This window comes from Phoca vitulina, unplaced genomic scaffold (genome assembly GCF_004348235.1).
Source record: "Phoca vitulina isolate PV1807 unplaced genomic scaffold, GSC_HSeal_1.0 scaffold45, whole genome shotgun sequence".
NCBI lineage: Eukaryota > Metazoa > Chordata > Mammalia > Carnivora > Phocidae > Phoca > Phoca vitulina.
Genome location: NW_022589748.1, coordinates 11,851,714 through 11,873,701, shown reverse-complemented (window position 1 = coordinate 11,873,701; position 21,988 = coordinate 11,851,714). Strand labels below are relative to the sequence as shown.

At 43.7% G+C, this 21,988-nt stretch overlaps 1 protein-coding gene and 1 long non-coding RNA gene across 3 annotated transcripts in view; one reads left to right on the top strand and one right to left on the bottom strand.

The window, feature by feature from the left end:
* Window positions 1–6,583, bottom strand: part of NSMCE1 (NSE1 homolog, SMC5-SMC6 complex component) — a 29,039-nt gene extending 22,456 nt beyond the window's left edge. For both annotated transcript variants that reach the window (XM_032430846.1, XM_032430847.1), the window contains exons 1-2: window positions 6,440–6,583; window positions 638–784 (exon numbers count right to left, since the gene is read on the bottom strand). In XM_032430846.1, coding sequence (XP_032286737.1) covers window positions 638–784; window positions 6,440–6,479 — 187 coding nt within the window. In that variant the 5' untranslated portion in view covers window positions 6,480–6,583. The remainder of the gene's footprint in view (window positions 1–637; window positions 785–6,439) is intronic.
* A 178-nt stretch (window positions 6,584–6,761) lies between these two features.
* Window positions 6,762–21,331, top strand: LOC116648831. Its single transcript, XR_004302571.1, has 3 exons — window positions 6,762–6,998; window positions 16,147–16,299; window positions 19,518–21,331. It is a non-coding gene; the product is annotated as an uncharacterized LOC116648831 (long non-coding RNA).
* The last annotated feature ends 657 nt before the right edge of the window (window positions 21,332–21,988 follow it).

Sequence of the window (21,988 nt, the reverse complement as noted above, 5' to 3'; positions counted from 1 at the left end):
CAATTTTACTGACCTGCCAGCATTGATCCTGTCGCTTGTACTGCGGCCTCCAAGCACTGCCAGCTCAGCCGGGCCCAGTCTCTGAATGCTTCGTGTGTCTTATCTTACCTCCTGTCTCAGCAACCACTGAGAAGATGCTCCAAATGTGCACGGCTGGCCCAGGGCGGCACTATCTCTGGGTCTGGCCGAGTCCCAGGCTACGCTCTGACCCACTGTGCTCAGCCACCCTCTTACCATCGACTGCCAAATGAGCACCTTCTGAGGGGCCAGGCACTTTGTACGCATCTTGTCTCTTAATCCTCTGAACCCCCCTGTGGTGTCAAGGACGATGAATTGTCCTCATTAGAGAGATAAAGAAACTCGGGCTGGAGAAGATGCTGGAGCCTTGGTGTGAGCCCCAACTAGATGGCTTCAAAGTCCAAATTCCTATCCCCTGGGCTAAATGTCAGATTTACGTAAAAAAATAAAAAGTATAAATAAAAGTCAAAGATGAGATGAGAAACAGGGGCTGGCGTGAAACTGTGTGAGAGACCCGGCGACGTGTACTGCTTGGCCGGCTCCATGGTTTTATACCCGTGTCTCTAGTCCCCGAACACATGGTTCCGGGGCATCCTGGGGCCCGGGAGACAATACTCACGGTCATGGACCCGATAGCAGTGCTTCTGCAGGCGCCGAACGTCCCACTCCTCCAGCACTCCGTGAGTCATCAACAACTGGAGGAATCGCCGGTGGACGTCAGTCATGACACCTGCCCTTCTAGTACCGCCCTGCGGGTGTGAAGGAGCTAAGAAAAGAAGCAAAGGAAACCCAGTCACCTCCGGGCTCTCGGAAAGCCAAGTTCTGCGTTGTGTACTAACTGACATTCACGAGTAGACATTTGTTGTAGTTCTCAAACTCAAGTGCATCCTGCCGAATGTCTCTAAATGAAAAGGACATGGGTCTGGGGCAAGCGAACGAGTACCAGCAGGTGGGGAGAAGCGTGGGTTCTGGAGCCAGCCAGAGTGCCTGGACCCGGCCTGCTCTACCACCTAAGTGGGTGAAATCGGGCAACCTAACCTCCTTGTGCTTCGGTCTCTATCTATGAGACTAACGATAGCAACGGCCTCCATGGAATTACTCCATTCAGTGAGTTAATACACAATAAAAGCCGGGTAACAGGCTAAACACTACGTAAGCGTTAGCTCTATTTACTCCTAGACAATTCTGGGTCTGAAACTTGGTTCAGCCACTTAGTGGATCTGTGGCCTTAGATAAAGTCAGCTGAGGCCCCATTTTCTCACGCTCAACCTAGAACGGCATTCACCGCCTAAAGAACTGCTAGTAAGCGCTTACCCAGTACTAGTTTCCTTCTCATCTCCCAAACCACTAATGAAACAACTGTCACTGTGGGGTGCTTTTTCAATCTCTTGCTCTCTACTAAAACGTTATCTTTCCACAAACCACAGAGATCAGAGCTGATGAAACATTACATAAGTCCCGATCAAACAGCCTGCTCTCGCCACGGAGAGGTGGCACGGTGCGGAGGCAAAGAGCGTGGCTTTAGAAATCGGCAGGTGGTGTTGAGAAGAGTGTTTGCCAGACCCACTTTATCTTGAGAATCATCGAACCTGCGCACGAAAAATACAGATTCCTGGGCCCCGTTCCTGGAGGTTCGGACCGCCGAGGGGCCTGGAATTCTGAGGGTTTAACATTCACTTCAGGCAACGCCATGATCTGACAAGAAATTCGCTGTTCCCTTAGGCAAATACAGCACAAAAACATTTCAGCTAATGAGCTTCATTTCCCTCGGCCTCAGTCTTTTCAGCTATAAAATGGGGATAACAAAAAACTATCTTTAAGACAGAAGATGCCATTTGAATGAGATATGACTACCAGAGGTTTGCCAAGGAGCTGGCATGTAGGAGAGACACAAAAAGGTTAGTTGCTGGGTGCCTGGGTGGCTCAGTCGGTTAAGCGACCGCCTTCAGCTCAGGTCATGATCCCAGGTCCTGGGATCGAATCCCACATCGGGCTCCTTGCTCCGCGGGAAGCCTGCTTCTCCCTCTCCCACTCCCCCTGCTTGTGTTCCCTCTCTCTCTTGCTGTGTCTCTGTCAAATAAATAAATAAAATCTTTAAAAAAAAAAAAAAAGGTTAGTTGCTGCTCAGGTTTTTTAAACAGCACATCAATCGGACCTCACGGGTGGGAAGATGCAGGAGCTCAGGACGAGTTTCTCAGACTGCCTGCTAGGTATCCTCAAGAACAGCTCAGCAATAACTCAACCTCAACAGGTCCTAAGTTGGGCTCATCTCCTGAGGCTTCCCCCATCCTCAACCTTTTTCTTTACCTGGGTCTTCTTCACGAATCTTCCGGTTTGGGGGGGGGGGGGCAGTGAGGTGGGGGCAGTCCATGCAGTCACACAAACACCACAGGCCCGAGCGTCCAACTCTGATCCTCCTCCCCATCGCCCTCAGATCCAGCCAGTCACTATGTCCTGCCAAGGTTTATTTCCTATCACTAGGATCAGCAACATTAAATCCAATGGCAAATTAAATCCAAAAAAAGTTAAAGAAAGTGAATAATAAAGAGCAGAAAACAATGAAATTAATATACACTTGAGATCAACAAAACCAAAATTATTCTTTGAAAAAAACATAATAAAAGCGACCAACCTCTAACAAGATTTTCCAAAAGAGAGGAGACTGACAAATAAACACTATTTGGAATGAAAAAGGGGATTGCTTCTCAGCCTTTTGGCTAAGATCAAGTGTGGAATGAAAAAGGGGAACTAACTGAGGATTCAAACATATTTAAAAAAAAAGACATAAACAACCTAACAATAATCTAAAGTTGTAAATATACGCAAAGTTATAGGAAATCCATTCAAAACCAACTACAGAATTATCTGAAAACCAACAAGTTTTATAACCATTGAAGACATTCTGTGGGAAGTCCATCTCCCCACAAAGAAAACTTCAGATCTGGATGGATTTATCAAGAAGCCCTACCAAACATTCTAGAAGCAAGTGATTTCAAAAGTCACAAAACTACCCCAGGGCCTGCAAAAGAGCAAACCCTCCCCAAATCATCTGATAAGGCCGACATAAGTTGGGCATTAAAGCCTAACCGAGGCTTCAAAACAAAGGAAAATAAAAAGGTTAGTATCTTTCAGAAACACAGCTGCAATGGTCTGGAGCAAAACATTAATTGAAACTTAGCAACACAGAAAGGATTCTACATGGTGACCAATTGGGTTTATCCCCTCAATGGTTTAAGATGTGAAAATCAATTGAATGTCATATGTCAATAATATCTCAATAAAGTCAGTGTGAGTCACCACATTAACAGAATACAGAAGAAAAAGCCTACAATCATCTTAATAGATTCAGAAACTATGACTGATTAAATTCAACAGTCACCCATACTAAATACTTGGGAGTTAAAGGAAACTTCCTTTATCTACTAAATGTTATCTACAAAAACATAACACTTAAGGAAGGAATATTGAAAGCAATCACTTTCAAATCCACATTGATCCAGTGCAACCTGAACCCAAGTGATTCCGATCAAAATCCCAACAGGCTGTGTGTGTCTGCATGTGATTTGACAAGATGATTCAAAAATTTACATGGAACACATAAAGGCAAAACAGCAAAGCCACCCATTCTGGGAAAAGATAAAGACAAGAGGACTCGTCCTACCAGGCAGCCACTTATTTTAAAGCTACAGTAATGAATAATGTATGAAAATATTATACACATGGACCACATAAGACCAGCAGGACAAAACAGAGAACCCAGACACAGAAACGCACACAGATATGGACACATGACATGTTGGAGAAACAGAACACCGGATCAAAGCAAGCTATTCAATAAACGGTGCCAGAACAACGGATTACCCTTATGTGAAAAAAACAGAGAACTCAACCTTCACCTCACACTATGCACAGAAATCTTTTGGAGGAGTAAGGTCGTAAGAAAGAAAACACTATAAAACTTTGGGCGACAATACAGAACATTCTTTATGAGCCAAAGGCAGGGAAGGATTTCTTTAAACGATACGATAATAATAATAACAATAATAGATACAAAAAGTACAAACCATAAAGGAATATACCAATAAATTTGACTTTGTTAAAATTAAGAACCTCTGTTCAGGGGCGCCTGGGTGGCTCAGTTGGTTAAGCGACTGCCTTCGGCTCAGGTCATGATCCTGGAGTCCCGGGATCGAGTCCCGCATCAGACTCCCTGCTCAGCGGGGAGTCTGCTTCTCCCTCTGATCCTCCCTCTCTCATGCTCTCTGTCTCCCATTCTCTCTCTCAGATAAATAAATAAAAAATCTTTAAAAAAAAAAAAAAAAAAAAAGAACCTCTGTTCACCCAAAATACTTGAGAGTGGGAGAGAGAGACAGAGGAGACAAGCTACAAACTGGAAAGCATCTGAAACACACTGAAGCCACGGAAGATTCATACTCAGAATATGTGATGAAGTCCTACAAATCAGTAAGGGGAAGACAACTGTGAGAGAAAAATAAGCAACAGAAATTTTCAAAGAGGATGCACAAATGATTAATATATTAAAAGCTGCTCAGTCTTGATGTCATCAGGCAAATGAGTATTCACACCACAGCGACCAATGTCTTATTCATCACCAGATAGGCAAAAGTTCTGAAGAATGGCCTAGGCTAAAACTCATCCACTGCTGGTGGAGTGTAAACTCTTAGGAAGCACCTCAGACAGTTCGATATTACCGGCAAATTTGGGTATCCCCAGAAATCCACTATTCAGTATACAATTTAGAGAAACTTTTCTACATCTGTCCCAGAAAGTATGTGTATAAACGCACCACGTGGTAGCAAAAATCTGGCAAGTATCCATGACAATCAGTTGAGGAATGCCTGAGTAAAGCATTTATAATCAAACCGTGGAATTTAAAAGAGCAAGGAAGCAATGAAGGTGATGTAGAGCTACTCACATCACCATGGATGCATCTCATATATGTAATTTTATGCAAAAATAAAGGCACATAAATATATATATGAGGATCCTATATAAAATTCAAAACCAAGCGAAACCGTACATGACAGTCGTTACAGATACACAGTAAAAACCACAAAGAAAAATAAGGGAACGAGGAACACAATACTCAGGGCAGTGGTCATCTTTGGTGAGGGGAAGAAAGGATTTAGCGGGGGCTTTCAGGATATGATAATGTTCTATTTCTTAACTTGATGGTGAGTATATGGGTGCTTTATTTTTATCCTTCAAACTTACATTGCAAACATTTTTATAGAAATGGTACCTACCTTGATTAGAAAAAGAGGAAATAATGTAAATATGTTACGTAACAGCCAAAATAAATGTTAGTAAGAAGGACCAACTATAGAACAGCATAGAAGGCTATAATTTGGGGGAAAGGAGAAGAAAATAGATACAGATAGGCCTGTTTATACACAGAAGGCAGCTGTCTGAAGAGGGACTGGGTAGCAGAGGTTAACCATGGTTAACTGCCTACCCAAATAATTAAAAAATGGAAACGTCTGTGCAATAAGCAGATCTCAACCGTCACCATTTGAGCCACGTGCGAGGCATAAGTTGAGTGCTTTCCTGTGGTCTCAATCCATCCTCACCTGAGGACGGAAGCATTACTGACCCCATTTTACAGATGAGGAAACAGAGACGGAAGGCACAAGGTGATGCACAGAATCAGTGATGGACACTGGGGTGGCAAAACAAAAGCAGGGTTCAGGAACTGTAGCACCCCCTGCCCAGGTAAGCGAGATACAGGAGGCAACAATTCAATCACGATCCCTTGCCTGCAGGGATCCCTTACCTACAATTCTCAAATCTAAAAAAAGGTCTGAAAACCCAATCTTTTAAGCTTGAAAACCTGATCTGACCTGAGATGAGGCTATTTCCGGCCGTTCTTTAGCTCCTTTGGTGTAAATATGCACATATTTAGCTGTGAAAATATTCATGTATTTGATTACAAGAAGCTGCCCCAGACCCCAGTGAAGGTATGACATAACATCGAATATATGCATCATATTCCTTTCGAAAATCCGAAAAATTGGGGATTCTGAGCACGCCTCGCCTCGGGGCTTTAAAATACGAGGCTGTGGACTTGTATAAAGTAAGGATTCCTGTAACAAGACAGGACAAGCACAGAGCGCGGCGAGTAACCGAGAGGAGGTCCGCGAAGGCCTTATTTTCCGTATTCGGTTCAGGGAGAATTCTGTATTTTGCTTTTGTCACCTAATATTAGGATCAAACCGACTTTTGCACCTCTTACTACGATTTAACAACGTCTGTGTGTCGGGGGCACTAGGTTCCAGCCTACTGGCCTTCCTGCCCCTCTCTGGGCCTGTTTCCTCATCAGGAAATGAGGAGCCCCAAGCCCCCGGCCCCCAGCGCCACACTCCGGCACAGACACGGGCCGACCCCGGGGCCTGACCCCCACCTTCCGTCCTCCGTCGCCTCTCTGCACGGCCCTCTTCCATCCCCGGTAGCCTCGCGGCCCGGCGCCCAGATTACCCACCGCGGTACCCAGGCGCAGCCCCGACTGCCGGCGCCCAAGGCAGAAAGGCGGGCACGGCTCCCCCTTCGGGGCGGGGCGAACGCGAGCTCGGCGCTCCCATTGGTGGATGTCGCCCATTAGTCCCTCCCGCCGGGTGACGCACTTCCTGCCCTCCGGTCCCCCTCAGTTGCCGGAGCCCGTGGGGTAGGTGGGGAGTTACGCACTTCTGCCGCTTTGCGTAGCTTACGGGGCGGGGCTGCGGCTTGTCGTCGTCCACCGCAGTGGCACCCCGCGACCAAAGGGGTGGAAGGGCAGGCATGCAGCGGGACCCTCCCCCCAGTAGCCGCGGCTCCGCGGACACAAGCCAGTGCCCTGTCCCGGGCCTCAGTTTCCCCATCTGTACAACCGACACTGTGGCCTCGGGGTCAGCGATGAGGACTCTTGTTGTCATATAGCTCGAGGAGAATCCTGGCTCTGCCACTTACTAGTTGCCAGATCTTGGGTGAGTCATTGAGCTGCGCTGAGCCTCAGTTTCCTCTTCTGTTACATGGGAATGATAATAGTCCTCATGGAATAGTGTGGTTATGAGGTTTAAAAGAAAAAACGCACACTTGGAAGTGCTGATTAAATGTCAGCTACTGTCTTACCTAGGGGTTGTTAGGAGAAGCAAATGAAGTTATTAATAGAAGTGAATGGACTGTTGGAGGACGTCATTTGACAAACGCTTGCATCCCAGTGCCTGATCTGGGAGCTGGGGATGCAGTCTAGCAGGGAAACAGGTAGCTAATTCTAGTACAGCAGAAAGTGCAAGTATCTATATCTCTGTGATGATAACTTCAAATCCCTACTTGCCCGGTTACATTCCTGTGATCTTGGACAACTTCTCAACCTCTCTGGACATCAGTTTCCCGGTGGGCTGAGTGAAAAATGCAGTAGCGTGTGGTAGTTAAGAGCTTGAGCTTGGGAGCTGGACCGTCTGGATTTGAATGCTGGTTCTTAAACTCAGTATGTCTGAGACCCAGGACAAAATACTGAAGCTCTCCACCTCAGTTTGCTCATCCATAAGGCAGGGATAATACTAGCACATTGTTGATAGGATTGCTGTGAGATCAAATGAGCTAATACATGCAAAGCTCTTAGAGTATCTGGCACATAGTAAGGCCTCAATAAGTGTGAGTTATCTTTACTAATAAAGTACTTTATAAAATGCCTTGGGGGCAGTCAAAGAGAAGAACAGCTCTAAGGAGACCATCTATGTTTTGTTTGTCCTGCATAGTTTTGTAAAATTTTGAATTCATTATCAATATTTAAAGCTGAGGCATTTCACATAAAACCCTAGGGTATCTGCAGCTCTTGAAATATGGGGCAGTCTGGCCATAATAGGCCAGCATTCCCCTATGGCAGCCCCTGTTTAAAGCTTGGTAGAGACTATGCTGCTTTGTGATGACATGTGTGCTTTCCGGGGGTGTAGAGAAATAAAAACAGGGGCCCATGAATGGAAAACACTGGGAACACTGACATTTCATGATCAAACGGCCAAGAAAGGAGGTAGAAAGAGAGAGATTCAAGACCAAGTGGTACCAGAGTCAAAGAGGTGGGAGAGACTATTGGGTGGTAGGGTGTGGTCTGAATTGTCAGTGCTCTGGAGAGGTCAAGAAAAACAAGCACTGATTTAGAATGTGATGGCCATTAAGAGCCCATAGAGAGGAGGAAGCTACATCTGCCTCCAAGAGAAGTGAATGCATGGAAGCTGAGGGAATGGAGAGGGGATGCTGACTACTTCTAGGAAGGGTGTTTTGGGAAGGGGAGACATGAAGACAGGAGCAGAGGGAATAATCAATAAAGACAGGAGAGAATGGGGTCAAGGGCATACAGAGACAGGATTACTCTTACCCTAGAAAGGAAGAAAGACATTTCTGAAACAGGAGGAAAAGAGGTAGAAATGGATGGATAAAGGTTCACCTCTGATGTTTTCTGCTTTCTCCATAAAGTAGCAAACTCTGCTTCTGCTAAGCAAAGAAGCTGGGAGATGCTTGGGGATTTGAGGAGAATCAAAGGTTTGGAACAGATGCCAAAGGGAATGCAAAAGTGAGGTTCCAGCTAAGGTTGAAACCATAAATGTGCAGAGAGGATAGTCACTCCTGATCCCCAGGCAATCTCCCATCCCCATACCAGGGGCCTCAGAGCAGAAGCTCTGTGTGGACTCATACTGGGGTGGGTCTTAGCTAAACAAATGCAGCTGACCCTAGAAGTCAAAGCAACTGGAGAGTGTTGGTGGGAGGGTCTTTGAAGTCATCCACTGCAGTATGGGCAGGTAGACATAGGAGGAAGGGAGAGTGCTGAGAAGTTAGCACGGAGGGGGACAGCAACCAGAGGTCCCAGTGAGGTGGATTACCAGGTGACTGTCCTGCCTCGGCATGCCTCCACCCTCAGAAGACAGCCCACTCTCTAGCTGGCTTAGTGAGTATTTATGAGGACCTTCAGTGTGCCAGACATTGAGCGGTTTGCTGCAGGACGACTCTGCTGCCAGTTCAAATATTCTTCCGAAAGTTGACCGTGAAAGGTACAGAAGCTCCATGGACATAAATTCACTGTCCCTAAGGCAGGTGGCTGAGACCCTGGCTAGAGAGGAAGCTTGGGGGCCAAATCATAGGCTAAGGGGGTCAGTCTTTTTACCTGAAGACCATAGAAGCTATTGGGGAGGAAGTGATGAGATCAGGTTTGTATTTTAGAAAAAGAACATCAACACACCTGTTCTTTTCAAACATACTTGGAACATTTACAGAAATTGACTGTGTACCGGCCACAAAGGAAGTCTCAATAAATTCCAAAGAATCTGTAGACCACATTCACGAACCACAGTGAAGTAAAATGAAGAATCAACAAAAACACAACCAGAAAGAAACCCAAACCACTTCTAGACCTTAAACTAGTAACTGAAAATGCTTCTGAGGAGAGGGTCCTGAAGACAGGATGATCTATTTTTTATCATGTACTACTATTACTTATGAAAAAATTAAATTAAACATGGTGAGCATACATTTGAATTTTATTTCTTAAGCCGGGAGTTCATTTATATTAGTTTTTATACCTGAGTGTATGTTGAAAGATTTTATAACATTTTTAAGAGAAAAAGAACATACATTTGGAAACTGAAAAATACATACATGTTAAAAAGAAAACCAGTATGGAAATTACAAAATATTTAGAAATGAATGACCAAAAAAACCCCAAATATAATGAAACATGTGGGATCCAACTAAAAACAATAATTAGAGAGGGATTTATAGCCTTAAGTGTACTTAATACAAAACAAGAAAAAAATTTAAGTGTTCAATGTAAGAGGTAGATAAATAACTAAATAACCCAGAGAAAACAGAAAGAAGGAAATAATAAAGCAAAAGGTAGATGTGAATAAAACAAAAAAGAAAATTAAATTGATTGTGGAAACCAGAAACTGGTGTTCTATTAAAGACTAATACAACAGACAAGCTTCTTGTAAGAGTTATCGAAGCAATATTATAAATGGCTAAAGAGAGTGTAAAAATTTAGAAAGCATGAGTATACTATGAACAACTTTATGCCAACACATTTGAAAATCTAGATAAAAGAGGCAATCTTTGACAAAAATACAAATTACAAAACTTTGCCCTAGAAGAGAAGTAGACCAATAATCATCATTGAACTTGAAAAGGCAATGGATCTGTTCCAACTCATAAAATGCCCAGGCTGAGATAGTTTTACTAGAGTGATACACATACACACAAATGCAAAAAACAAAAAACAAAAAACCAAACAAACTATATTATGCAAACTGCACCAGAATATGGACAAGATGGAGAAATCTATCCAAACATTCTGTGAGGCTAGTCTAATCTTGATACCAAAACAAGAACAGCAGAATTAAAGAAAATGCCAGGTCCACGTATATTATAACCATGGATGCAAAAATTGAGTCTCTTAGTATCTCAAAAGACAGTCTCTTTATGATGAGTGATGTTGAGCATCTTTTCATGTATCTGTTGGCCATCTGGAAGTCTTCTTTAGAAAAATGTCTATTCAGGTCCTCTGCCCCTTTTTAATTGGATTTTGGATTATTTGTCTTGTTTGGTGTTGAATTGTATAAGTTTGTCATATATTTTGGATACTAATCAGGGAGATGCAAATCAAAACCACTAGGTATCACCTTACACCTGTCAGTATGGCTAAAATTAAAGACAAGAAATAACAAGTGTTGGCGAGGATGTGGAGAAAAAGGAACCCTTGTGCACTGTTGGTGGGAATGCAAACTGGTGCAACCACTATGGAAAACAGTGTGGAGATTCCTCAAAAAAATTAAAAATAGAAATAGCATATGATCCAATAATTCCATTACTGGGTATTTACCCAAAGAAAACAAAAGCACTAATTCAAAAAGATATATGCATCCCTATGTTTATTGCAATATTATTTGCAATAGCCAAGATATGGAAGCAATCTAAACATTTATCAATAGACAAATGGATAAAGAAGCCATAATGTATATGTATATATGAATATGAATATTATGCAGCCATAAAAAAAGATGAGCTCTTGCCATTTGCAACAACGTGGATAGACCTAGAGACTATTATGCTAAGTGAAATAAGTCTGACTGAGAAAGACAAATACCGTATGATCTCACTCATATGTGGAGTCTAAAAAAACAAAACAAATGAATAAATGAACAAAACGAAAAGCAGAATCAGACCTATAAATATAGAGAACAAACTGATGGTTGCCGGAGGAAAAGGGGACGGGCAAAATATGTGAAGGGAAGTGGGAGACACAGGCTTCCAGTTATGGAATGAATAAGTCACGGGAATAAAAGGCACAGTATAGAGAATATAAAGAACGCTGCATAGTGACCAATGGTAGCCACACTTGTGAGCACAAGGTAACATACAGAGATGTCAAATCACAATGTTCTACACCTGAAACTAATGTAACATTGTGTGTCAACAATACTCCAATTTAAAAAAAAAAAGTTAAAAAAAATAGATGTCTCTTCCAGACATCTCTTCCAATGTCTCTTCCAGAAGAGGAAATTCAAATGGCTAAAAAAAAGTGTGGAAAGATGCCCAACCTTACTATTAGTTGGAAATACAAACAACAAAAAGATGCCAATTTTCCCCCATAAAAAAGACAGTGCGTCGCCGTGCATATCTGGTGGAGTTGTAAATATTACAGCTGCTCTGGAGAGCAATTTGGTGTCATGGAAATTGAAAAAGCTCATCTGGCAACTCCACTTCTAGGACTTTAACTGGAGAAAATCTCCCTTGAGCTCTTAAGAGGTTTGCTCAACAGTGTTGCCAACAGAAGAAACAATGAGAACATCCTAACTATCTATTAACAAGGAAATGAAAAAGCAAAACGTTCATGAGGGATGGATGATCATGTAGCATTAAGAGGGATGAATTCACTTACAGGTATCTATATGGATGAGTCTTAAAAGCATAGAGTGAAGTGGGGAAAAAAAACAAGAGGCAAAGATGATTCATCTTCCGGTTACTCTGTGTGTAAAATTGGCGAAATGCAAAACGGCAATATTGTATATTTCCAGTAGATGAATCTATGCATATAAAAGTATCTTCTTATTAAGGATTGGAAACACTATCACAAAACTGACACTAGGAGACCTCTAGGAAAGGGAAAAGGGGGTGGGATGGGGATAAAGAAGTCTTGAGGCTTATCTGCAATGTTCAAATTTTAAAACAAAATAACAAAATTATATATTAACACAGTGTTTGTCTAATTTTCCAATACAGGCAAATATGCCTAAATGCTAACAGTGGCTAATGCTGAGCGCTGGGAAAGTGGATGGCTGTCACTGTTCACTTTCACTGTTCTGTATTTAAAAACAATTTCTAATAGGAAGAGTGAACATATGAAAAGGAATGAAGAACATGTTTTTGGTTTTTCTAGAAGTACCCGGCCATCAATGGAAAGGGCGAGAGGCGAGATCAGGTTTCACCAGAGCCCAGGTCACACCCTTTCCACTTTTCCACGATGGTCCTCTTTCTCATCTATATACTCACATACCTTTTGGATTCATTACATTTTAGGTTGGATCCCATGGAGGTGATGAGTATGAGCCAGCGGGGTAGAAAGGGAAAGTGATTCCGCTCCACTCATCCTTCATCTTGGAGGCCCCAAAGGTCAATTTTAAAAACGATTCCTGCTTAAAGTCCAGGAAGACCCAGACACGGATTGAGAAATATGCCCACTGCCAGAGGCGGTGTAGACTGTTTAATCTTTCTAAAGGGCAATTTGGCTGTGCTCATCCAGAGTGAACACATATCATGTTCTTTGACCTTGTAATTCCACTTCTGGGAATCCATCTGGGGAAATAATTAGAAATACACACAAAGGTTAATGGACAAAAAAAAAAAAAAAAGTACATCAGAGCCTTAATTTTATCAGGGAAAAATGGCAACAACTTGAATGTCTCAGAGGAGCTAAAGAGAGGAATGATCAGAATAAATAAAAATGCTGCAGAATATTATGTAGCCTAAAAATCATGTTTTCAAAACATAGTTGAGGTCAGGAAAAAAAGCCATAATGCAGAGTATTTTAAGAGAGAGAGAAAACTAGAAGAATACATGTACGAAAATATTATCAGTGACTATCCCTGATTGGGGGGATTATAGGTAAATTTTTTCTTGTCGCTTTCTTATATTTTTCAAATTTCTCCAAAAGCATTTTTTTATTTCATAATCCTAAATGCAGTCTGTGATCATAAAGATTTTTGGTATAATAAAATTATACTATGTAAAGTTAGGAGATCGTTAAAGTCACATATATCCAGTGTCTGAGATTGTTTTATGTGAGTGAATGTTCCGTATAACTAGATTATCCCTTTGACCATGAGCATTTTAAAACCTTTTTCTATTTTCTGTACCAATAGTTCTAAAATACACACTTATCTGCCACCGTGAGCAAACAATGACTTTTTGTGATGAGTACAGGGACATCTTTGAGGACAATTACTATGCTTTTATGCCTTTACACAAAGTACTCCGACTAATGCGGGTGTTAATTGTAAAAATGAAAAGCTCATGCTTGGGCACCTGGGTGGCTCAGTCGGTTAGGCGTCTGTCTTTGGCTCAGGTCATGATTTCAAGGTCCTGGGATTGAGCCCCGCATTGGGCTCCCTGCTCAGCGCGGAGTCTGCTTGTCCTCTCTCTGCTCCTCCCCCTGCTCTCTCTCTCTCTCAAATAAATAAATGAAATCTTAAAAAAAAAAAAAAAAAAAGCTCATGCTTTTCCACTTCCTTCCCTCTGTCAAGCCACCAGCAGCCCTACTCACTTCTTATAATGCCCCTTAGCCTAAGCAAACAAATGCCCAGTGTTGTTAAAAACAGTGGCCATAAATAAATAAATAAAGATAAATATCAGTAAAGTGCACAAGTTTTAGTATGTAGAATTTGTTTTTCCTTCTTGGGACCCTGTTTTGTTCTCAGCGATTTTCTAAAGAGATAGAGAAGCTGCCAGGGGAGGTTTCCAGACAGGATGCAAGGTCATAGTGATCTCCTAATGGACTGACAAAGAAAGTGAATCAAAGGTTGAATTCACGGCAAGCTGATCAAAACCCCAAATCTCTTGTCATCCCACATAGACCTTTTAAGAGCTCTAGAAACTTCAGTGACCTGTTCACATCACACAGGGGCATCCCACACTTGCTCCTCCAAGTGTGGTTGGTGAACTAGAAGCATCGCATCCCCCAGGAGTTTGAGAGACCTCTAGTAAGATGAGTCTGAGGCGCCGCCCCAACCTACTGGAGCAGAATCTGCATTTCAGCAAGATCTGCAGGTGAATGACATGCATGTGAAAGTTTGAGAAACACTGATTTCAAACACACTTATTTATTCACCTCTCCCACTTCCCATGCTCTTAAAGCTTACTCCAACGAAAACATTTTTTCTCTCTCTCTCTCTCTGTGATTCATTGGGAGCAGGTTGTAAATTGTTTTTGCTGCACATGCATTTCTTTTAAAATGGACAAAAGCAGAGAATACCCTCTTCTCCGTGGTTCTCCATGGGTTCAGCAGCTTCCCGGGACATTTTTAATTTTTTAATTTTATAAATTTTTTTAAGTAGGCTCCCATGCCCAGCGTGGAGTTCAACGCAGGGCTCAAACCCACCACGCCAAGATCAAGACATGAGCTGAGATCATGAGTCAGACGCTTAACCCACTGAGCCACACAGGCTCCCTGCTTTTTTTTTTTTCTGATTTGAAAATTATGAATTCCTTTAGGAACAACAAATAGTTCCAGATTGCTGCTTCTCCCCTTGTCTACAATATGATATTACGCATCAGGATTGGGGGTAGGTGAGATAGGGACACAAAACTAACAACCCTATATCAATCAAGGGTCTGTCATGAAGTAAGAGCTCAGTGAATATTATTGTTGTTGTGATGTTTCAAAAGTATTTTTATTATTTGGCATTTAATAAAGTTTTCTTGATGTTATGACAACCAGTGGTAATATGAGAAATATATATGAACTCTGATATATAGAGATATATAAAAATGATAGAGATTTATATGACATATATGATATAATGATATGTAGTATGCTATATACAATAAATAGAGATATTGTGATATATATTTATAGCACTATCATCATAAAATAGAAGTGTCATCATATTTTCAAATCTCTTAATTAAAACTCATTTGTATCCCCACTAGCTAAAATGTCTATAATCACTTACTCCTCACAATCCCGGTGCGGCTTTTTCTGCCCATGGGACCTGTCCCCGAGCTTTAATAAAAGCACCTTTTTTTGCATGGAAAAAAAAAAAGAAAGAAAGAAAACTAAAACCCCAAAAAAACCTCACCTGTAAATGGTTTTGGAAACCAAGGTTAAAAAGAAAGCACCTAGTTGACTCACCAAATTTTTCATTTTCATTTAATTTTTTGCCTTCCTCCTAATGAATGATCAAGAGCCTTAGAAGGTATACAGCAGTACAGTAGATGCAAAGATGAGTCTTAGGCCCTATAGTCAGGTTGATTTAAAAAATAGCTGATAAAAAAAATAAGATAGATAACATGTTAGTAAGTGTAGTTAATGAAGAAACTGCTAAGTGGTCTCTGAATTTACCAGTTAAGCTATTTTAGGTGCCAGAAACTGACTCTGGATAACTTAAGCAAAAAAAAAAAAAAGAAAAAAAAAGGTTTATTGGAAGGATACTGGGCATATGTTTATTATTTGGGGTAGTCAAGGTCATGGTGCTGTAACAAACATCCCCCACGTGTTACTTCCAGGGCATGCCACACATCCTGTGTGGGTCAGCAGAGGCTCTGCTTTGCACTCACCCGGGGACTCAGACAAACAGAGGCTCCCCAACCTTGCAGCCACATCACTTAAACATGAAGCTTCAGGGACCAGGCAGGGGTCTCTAGAGCCTGGAGTTTGGCACAGGGGCTTTTTACTGCCTCGGCTTGAAAGTGACATGTGTCATTTCTATCTATTGTCATCAGTCAGAACTAGTCACATGGTCTGCCCTCACTGCAGGGAGCTGGGAAACTTAAGGGGACAAATGGAATTACTGGTGAGCTCATTCTCTCTGGTACAGGGAGGTTCATACTCCCAGGAAAAGCTGAAGCATCACCTCTTGCACTGAACAGGGATCTGAGCATCTTGGGAGGCCCAGCCAGCAGGAGATGCAATCGGGCCATCACCCATTTGCAGATCTTTCTGTCTCCCATCTCAGGATTTGCCCTGGAGGAAGGGAGCAGCTGATTGGTCCAGTTGGGCTTTATGTTCCACCCAGGACAGAGGTAAGTGGACAAGTTGATTGACGGTTCCAACAAAAAGGGGGGATCGTGCGTCCAAACAAAATTGGTGAGCTGTTAGGACAGAAAGGGAGCTGAATGCAGGCGGGCCAACCTACCCAACTACGCAGGCTTGATGTAATAGTTTAATAGGAAAGGTGGCATTCAAGATGAGCCTTGAAGGAGGGGGTACGTTTGATGAGGAGGAATGAGAACCCAGGCCGAGGGCAATATAAGCAAAGTATGGATGCAGAAGAGTGGCAGTCATCTGCAAGAAAGAGAAAAGGAGTTGAGTGTGATCAGAAACAGTGATTTTCAGTTACTGGTTCACCACAACTGACCTGGCTTGTCTTTGCTCCACGTGGACACAAGTGGGTGGGGACTGGTTGGAATGGTTCAACCTCCATCACGAACTTGGGGCCGTGGTCTTCTGTGTTGGTTGAGATTCTCAGCTCTCCCCCGCGTGACCTCCCCTGTGGTTAGCTGACACTGCCTCATAGCATGATGGTCTTGGCACAGGTGGATTGCTTCTTAGGGCAACTGAGGGCACAAAGGTGGAACCTGCTGGTTTGTCTTGGTGCAAGCTGACAGAGCATCAGATCCTCTGCTAGGATCTAGGAGTTAAGCTATTTCATGGGACCAGCATAGATTCAGGGGAGGGGGCTGCACAAGATCGTGACTGCTGGGAGACAGGGCGGCCTTGGGGCCATCTCTGGAGATCAGCTGCCAAGGAGGATGTCCCTGTGCTTAGGCGTCCCACCCCCAAGCTCCAGCATGAGGTACGCAGTGGGATGTGGGTAGTGTTGGAGGAAAGAGAAGTTGGGGGCTGGATCGTGGAGTCTAAAGAGTTTATGCCAGCCCAGAGAGCTTGAACTTCTAAAACCTAAATGAAAATGATGGCAGCTGGGGACGGGCACAGAGGTCTTTCTCTTCATGCGCCTCTTTCCAGATTTGCCCCTTTTTTCTTATTGGCCAGGATGGGATCACATTGCCACCCCTTGCTGCAAACGAGTCTGGGAAAGCGAGAATCTGTTCCGGGAAAATGGGATTGCTCACAATACACTCTCTAGGTGCAGGCCATTGCAGGCTGAGTGAAGTGGGAGGGAAGAAGGAGTACAGTGGTACCGGGGCGGGGGGGGGGGGGGGGGTGCGAAATACAGAAGTAGCCACCAGCAACGCAAAGCAGGGAAGGATGTCGCTTTAGGTCATGCAAGAGGGAGTTAGGGCCTGGACCAGGGTGGAGGCAACAGGAAGAGGAAAACAGGCCGGATGTGAACATGGATACACAAGTGGAGTGGACTGATTATGGCAGCTCAGTCTTATCTTTCATGAGAGAGAAGGGGAAGGAGAAAGACAGAGACAGAGAGACAGAAAGAGGGAAGTCAAAGATGAGGACGTGGTTTCCAGCTTGCTTAATTGGATGGTGAGGCCATTAACCCGGGCTGAGAACACAGAGAAGAAGTGAGGTTGGAGAAAGATGACTTAGTTCTTAAGCATTTGGAGTTTGAGGGATCTGAGAGGTTGCTTGGGGCAAATGCCCACAAAGTGTGGGCCCTGAAGCACTAGGACATGGGAGGATGGACAAGGTCAGATGGAGAGATTGGGGGTTATCAGCCTAAAGCTGGAGAGTGGTGACCCCTTATCTGCAGTTTTGGTTACTCTCAGTCAGACCCGGTCCAGAAGCAGACAATCTTCCGGGTATCATCAGAAGTCGATAGTCACCTCGTGCTGCATCACAGTGCTTAGTCATTCCCCTCACTTGGTCTCATCACGTAGAGATTTTATCATCTCACGTCCTCACAAGAAGAAGGATAGGATAATAAGTATATGATAATGAGATATTTTGAGAGAGAGAGACCACATTCATATAACTTTTATTACAGTACATTGTTACAGTTGTTCTATTTTATTAGTAGTTATGCTATTAACCTTTTGCTGTGCCTAATTTATAAATTAAACTTTATCACAGGTATGTATGTATTGGAAAAAAACGTGGTATATATAAGGTTCCATACTACCTGTAGTTTCAGGTGTCCACTGGGTGTCTTAGAACAGACCCTGCCTTGGATAAGGGGAGGACTACTGTAGTCAAAACCGTGCTATGAAATTATGTCTCTTCTTCTGCAAGGTCCAAAAGAATATACATACATATACTCACAGAGGCTCCTTCTGGGAAGAGGGATGCGCAGAGGGGAGGCGGGAGGTCCAGGGAAAATGTTCATTAACATTGTATACTTCTGCATTGCTGAAGCTTTTTTTTTTTTTTTTAAAGATTTTATTTATTTATTTGAGAGAGAGAGAATGAGAGAGAGAAAGCACATGAGAGGGGGGAGGGTCAGAGGGAGAAACAGACTCCCCGCCGAGCAGGGAGCCCGATGTGGGACTCGATCCAGGGACTCCAGGATCATGACCTGAGCCGAAGGCAGTCGCTTAACCAACTGAGCCACCCAGGTGCCCCTGCTGAAGCTTTGATAATGGGCATGTATCTGATGAAGGGAAAGCACAGTTAGAAATGAGCCAAACAAGAAGAGAACAGTAGAGGAACAAGATGAGGGTGTGGCGAATGCTTCCATCTAAAGGAGGATGAGAAGGAAGAGGGGAAGGTGTTTAGAGATTTAGAGGATTGGAATTGAACCCTGGGAGAGCAATGAGTGGATGCAGAGGTGGAGGAGGACCAAAAGAAAGCCTGAAAAAGAGGGGCTTTGTGTTTCATGAAACCTCATCGCTGACCATAGACGGTGCAGGTAGAGTGCAGAGGAAATACAGTCATATACTTGTGATGGGGTTCAGGGCAGGCCGGCACAAAATATGCCACTTTGGCATACTGATTATTTTGAATTCAAGTTATTTAAGAAATAGCCAGTGCCAGAAGGACACTCGGACCCTCCCCTGTCCCCCTGTCCCTCCCCCATCCCCCCATGGGGAGAGCTCCCTCCCTGCACCTAGAAGGGAGAGGCTTCCTTATCGCCAGAGATGGGGAACTCAGGGCGGAGAAAGCTATAGAAACAACCCTCGTTACCTCCTCATTAATTTGCTTACCTCTGAGCCCAAAGTGCTTTGTGTCATTATTTCTTCACAAATGTATCATGTCTTTGTCTAAAAAGTATAAAAAGCTGCCTGCTTTGGTCACTTCTTGGAGTCTTAGATTTGTATAAGCCCCTATGCATATGAAATTAGGATTGCCTTTCTCCTGTTCATCTGTCTTATGTCAATTTAATTATTAGGCCCGGCCGAAGAACCGAGAAACGAAGAAGGGAAAAGATTTTGCCCCCTACGCACAGAAATGTGAGCACATGTGAGAACACGGGAGCTTGAGAAAGCAGAGAAACAATATTTCTTGGCTACATATCCTTAAAAGACCAGCCATGACCTTCCAATGTCTCATCCACCACCCCTCTCTTTTTAGCTTGTTTTTGACCCACCATAGGACTACCCAAAACGAGAAGTATCATGTGAGCTTGAACAAGGTGCACACCAGTTATCCTTGCAACATCCTGCACCACCATGGGACCGGTAGTTGTTGTGGTAAAAATAGGTTGTGCATTTGTCTTTCCCACGAAATTTTTTCTAGCCACAGAATTAACCAGAAACAAGAGAAGCCTAACCCCTGCCCCTCCTTTTCTCAGCAACAGAGAGACAGTCTTCGATACAACAGAATGAATAACGTACCACACCTACGTTAGAAAGACCACTGGAAAAGGTTAGCAGGGAAGTGTTTCTTTGCCGACAGCCGACGGACCTGATGTTCCAATTGAGATTACGGGATGCCCCCGATTAAACGAGCAAGACTGTGTGATAAGACTGAGCAAAAACAAAGCCAGAGGAATTTGGATTATTCACTTATGAGTGATTCTTCTCCCCCTCTCTTTGGTATTTTTATTTGCTGTGTGTTTACTGGCTTTCCTACGAACACACTGCAGAACAACCCATGAGGCCAACACATATTACAGGGCCAAGAAGCATTACCCATCTATAACTTCAGTTGGCAGCCAGCTCTCGTGCTAATGGGAGCCTGGGTGGGAGTGGGGGCTGGAGAGTAGAAGGTGCTCATCAAAAACCCACTTACCTGAGCCTCCAGAAGCCCAGGATTTCCACCCTGGCATTGCCACTTTCTTTCAATAGTCACAGAGCATAAATGTCTGTAATAATGTATGCAATGAATAGTTTCAGCTGCTCATACCAACTAAACATGGCTTTCATAGTAAGGACATTTCAGATCTAATTTGCCAAAGTGTTCTAAGGTAGGAGGTTCCAGGGTTGGGGCAGCAACTCAACAATGTCATAAAGGCCCCTGACTCTTCCATCTTTCCACTCGGACATCTTCCACATGCTGACTTTTCCAATGAGCTCTGCCCTCGTGTCACAAGATGGCTGCCACAGCTCCAAGCATTGCCTCTCTCCATGTCAAATGTCCAACATCTCTTTCCATTTTCCTGTCTTTATCAGAGGGGAAGCTCTTTCCCAGAAACCTCTGGCACACTCCTGCTCTAGTCCTGTTGCTCAAGATTGGGTCACATGTTCATGGCCAGCTGGTACGCAAGGCTGGGAGATGAGTACGTTACATTTTCAGTTTCTGTAGTGGGAGAAAAGAGAGCTGGGAATGACAGGTAAGCAACCAAACAACCACTGCAAGTAACAACAATGAGAAAAAAAAGTAATCATAGCAGCTAATATCAACTGAGTCATTAGTACGTGTCAGGCACTGTTTAAAGGGATCAACATGCATTACTTTGGTTCATCCCAACCACACTACCACGAGATTGTATTATTGCTGCCCCCATTTTATAGGCAGGGAAATTGAGGCTCAGAGAGGTTAGAAAACACCATCATCACAATCAGAGAGCCCACTCTTGGCTTTTTGGAGAGCAAGTTCGAGATAGTACTTGATTTCCAAAGACTCACAGTTCAGAGGAAGGTCCAGGCGGGAGAAATAAATCCCTGTAATGTGGTGAGGTAAGTGCTAATCCATGTGTAACAGGGCGTGAGTAGGCAAGAAACTGTCTGGCATCATCATCCCTCGCCCCCTTCCCAAGGCAAACCAGACCACAATTTGTTCCTAATGAAATCTCCCAGGGAGGAAGGGAACAGAAGTGCTGGCGTGTGTGTGGACGGAGGGGTGGGGGTGGGGGGGTGCGGGGGGTGTAGATGGAAGAAGCAGAGAGCCTCAGGAGGGGGAGAGTTCCCCAAACCTGGGGGAGGGTGTGGAGGCATTTGGGGGTTGCGTGACAATGCCATGCTGCCTTGCCGTGTGCGGGGAGGTGACAGGACCCCAGTGGGACTGCATGATGTGAGAAGGGGTGGTGCCCAAGCTGGGAAGGAGCAGTGAGGACAACTACCCTCCTTCTGGGGGCAGGCAGAATCAGACAACAGCCACTCAATGGTGCCTTTTGCAGATCAGAACCCAGAGGACTCTCCATAAGCATTTGCCCTGTGTATGACACCTCTACCCTCGTGTCACCCTGGAAACAGGAGAGACTCCAGCAACCACTGAGAGTCATCTGTTATACACTGGAGCATGAGGGCTTGGCATCGGGCTTAGTTTTATTTGGAACAACAAATTCCTATGGCATTTCGTACGTCCAGAGAGAAAGCCAGCCTGATGTTACAGCCGCATGCACAGATAGGTAGAAATGCAGAAAAAGGAATCATTGACACTGTCATAAGGAGAAAGAATCCAGGTAAGTCTCCACAGATG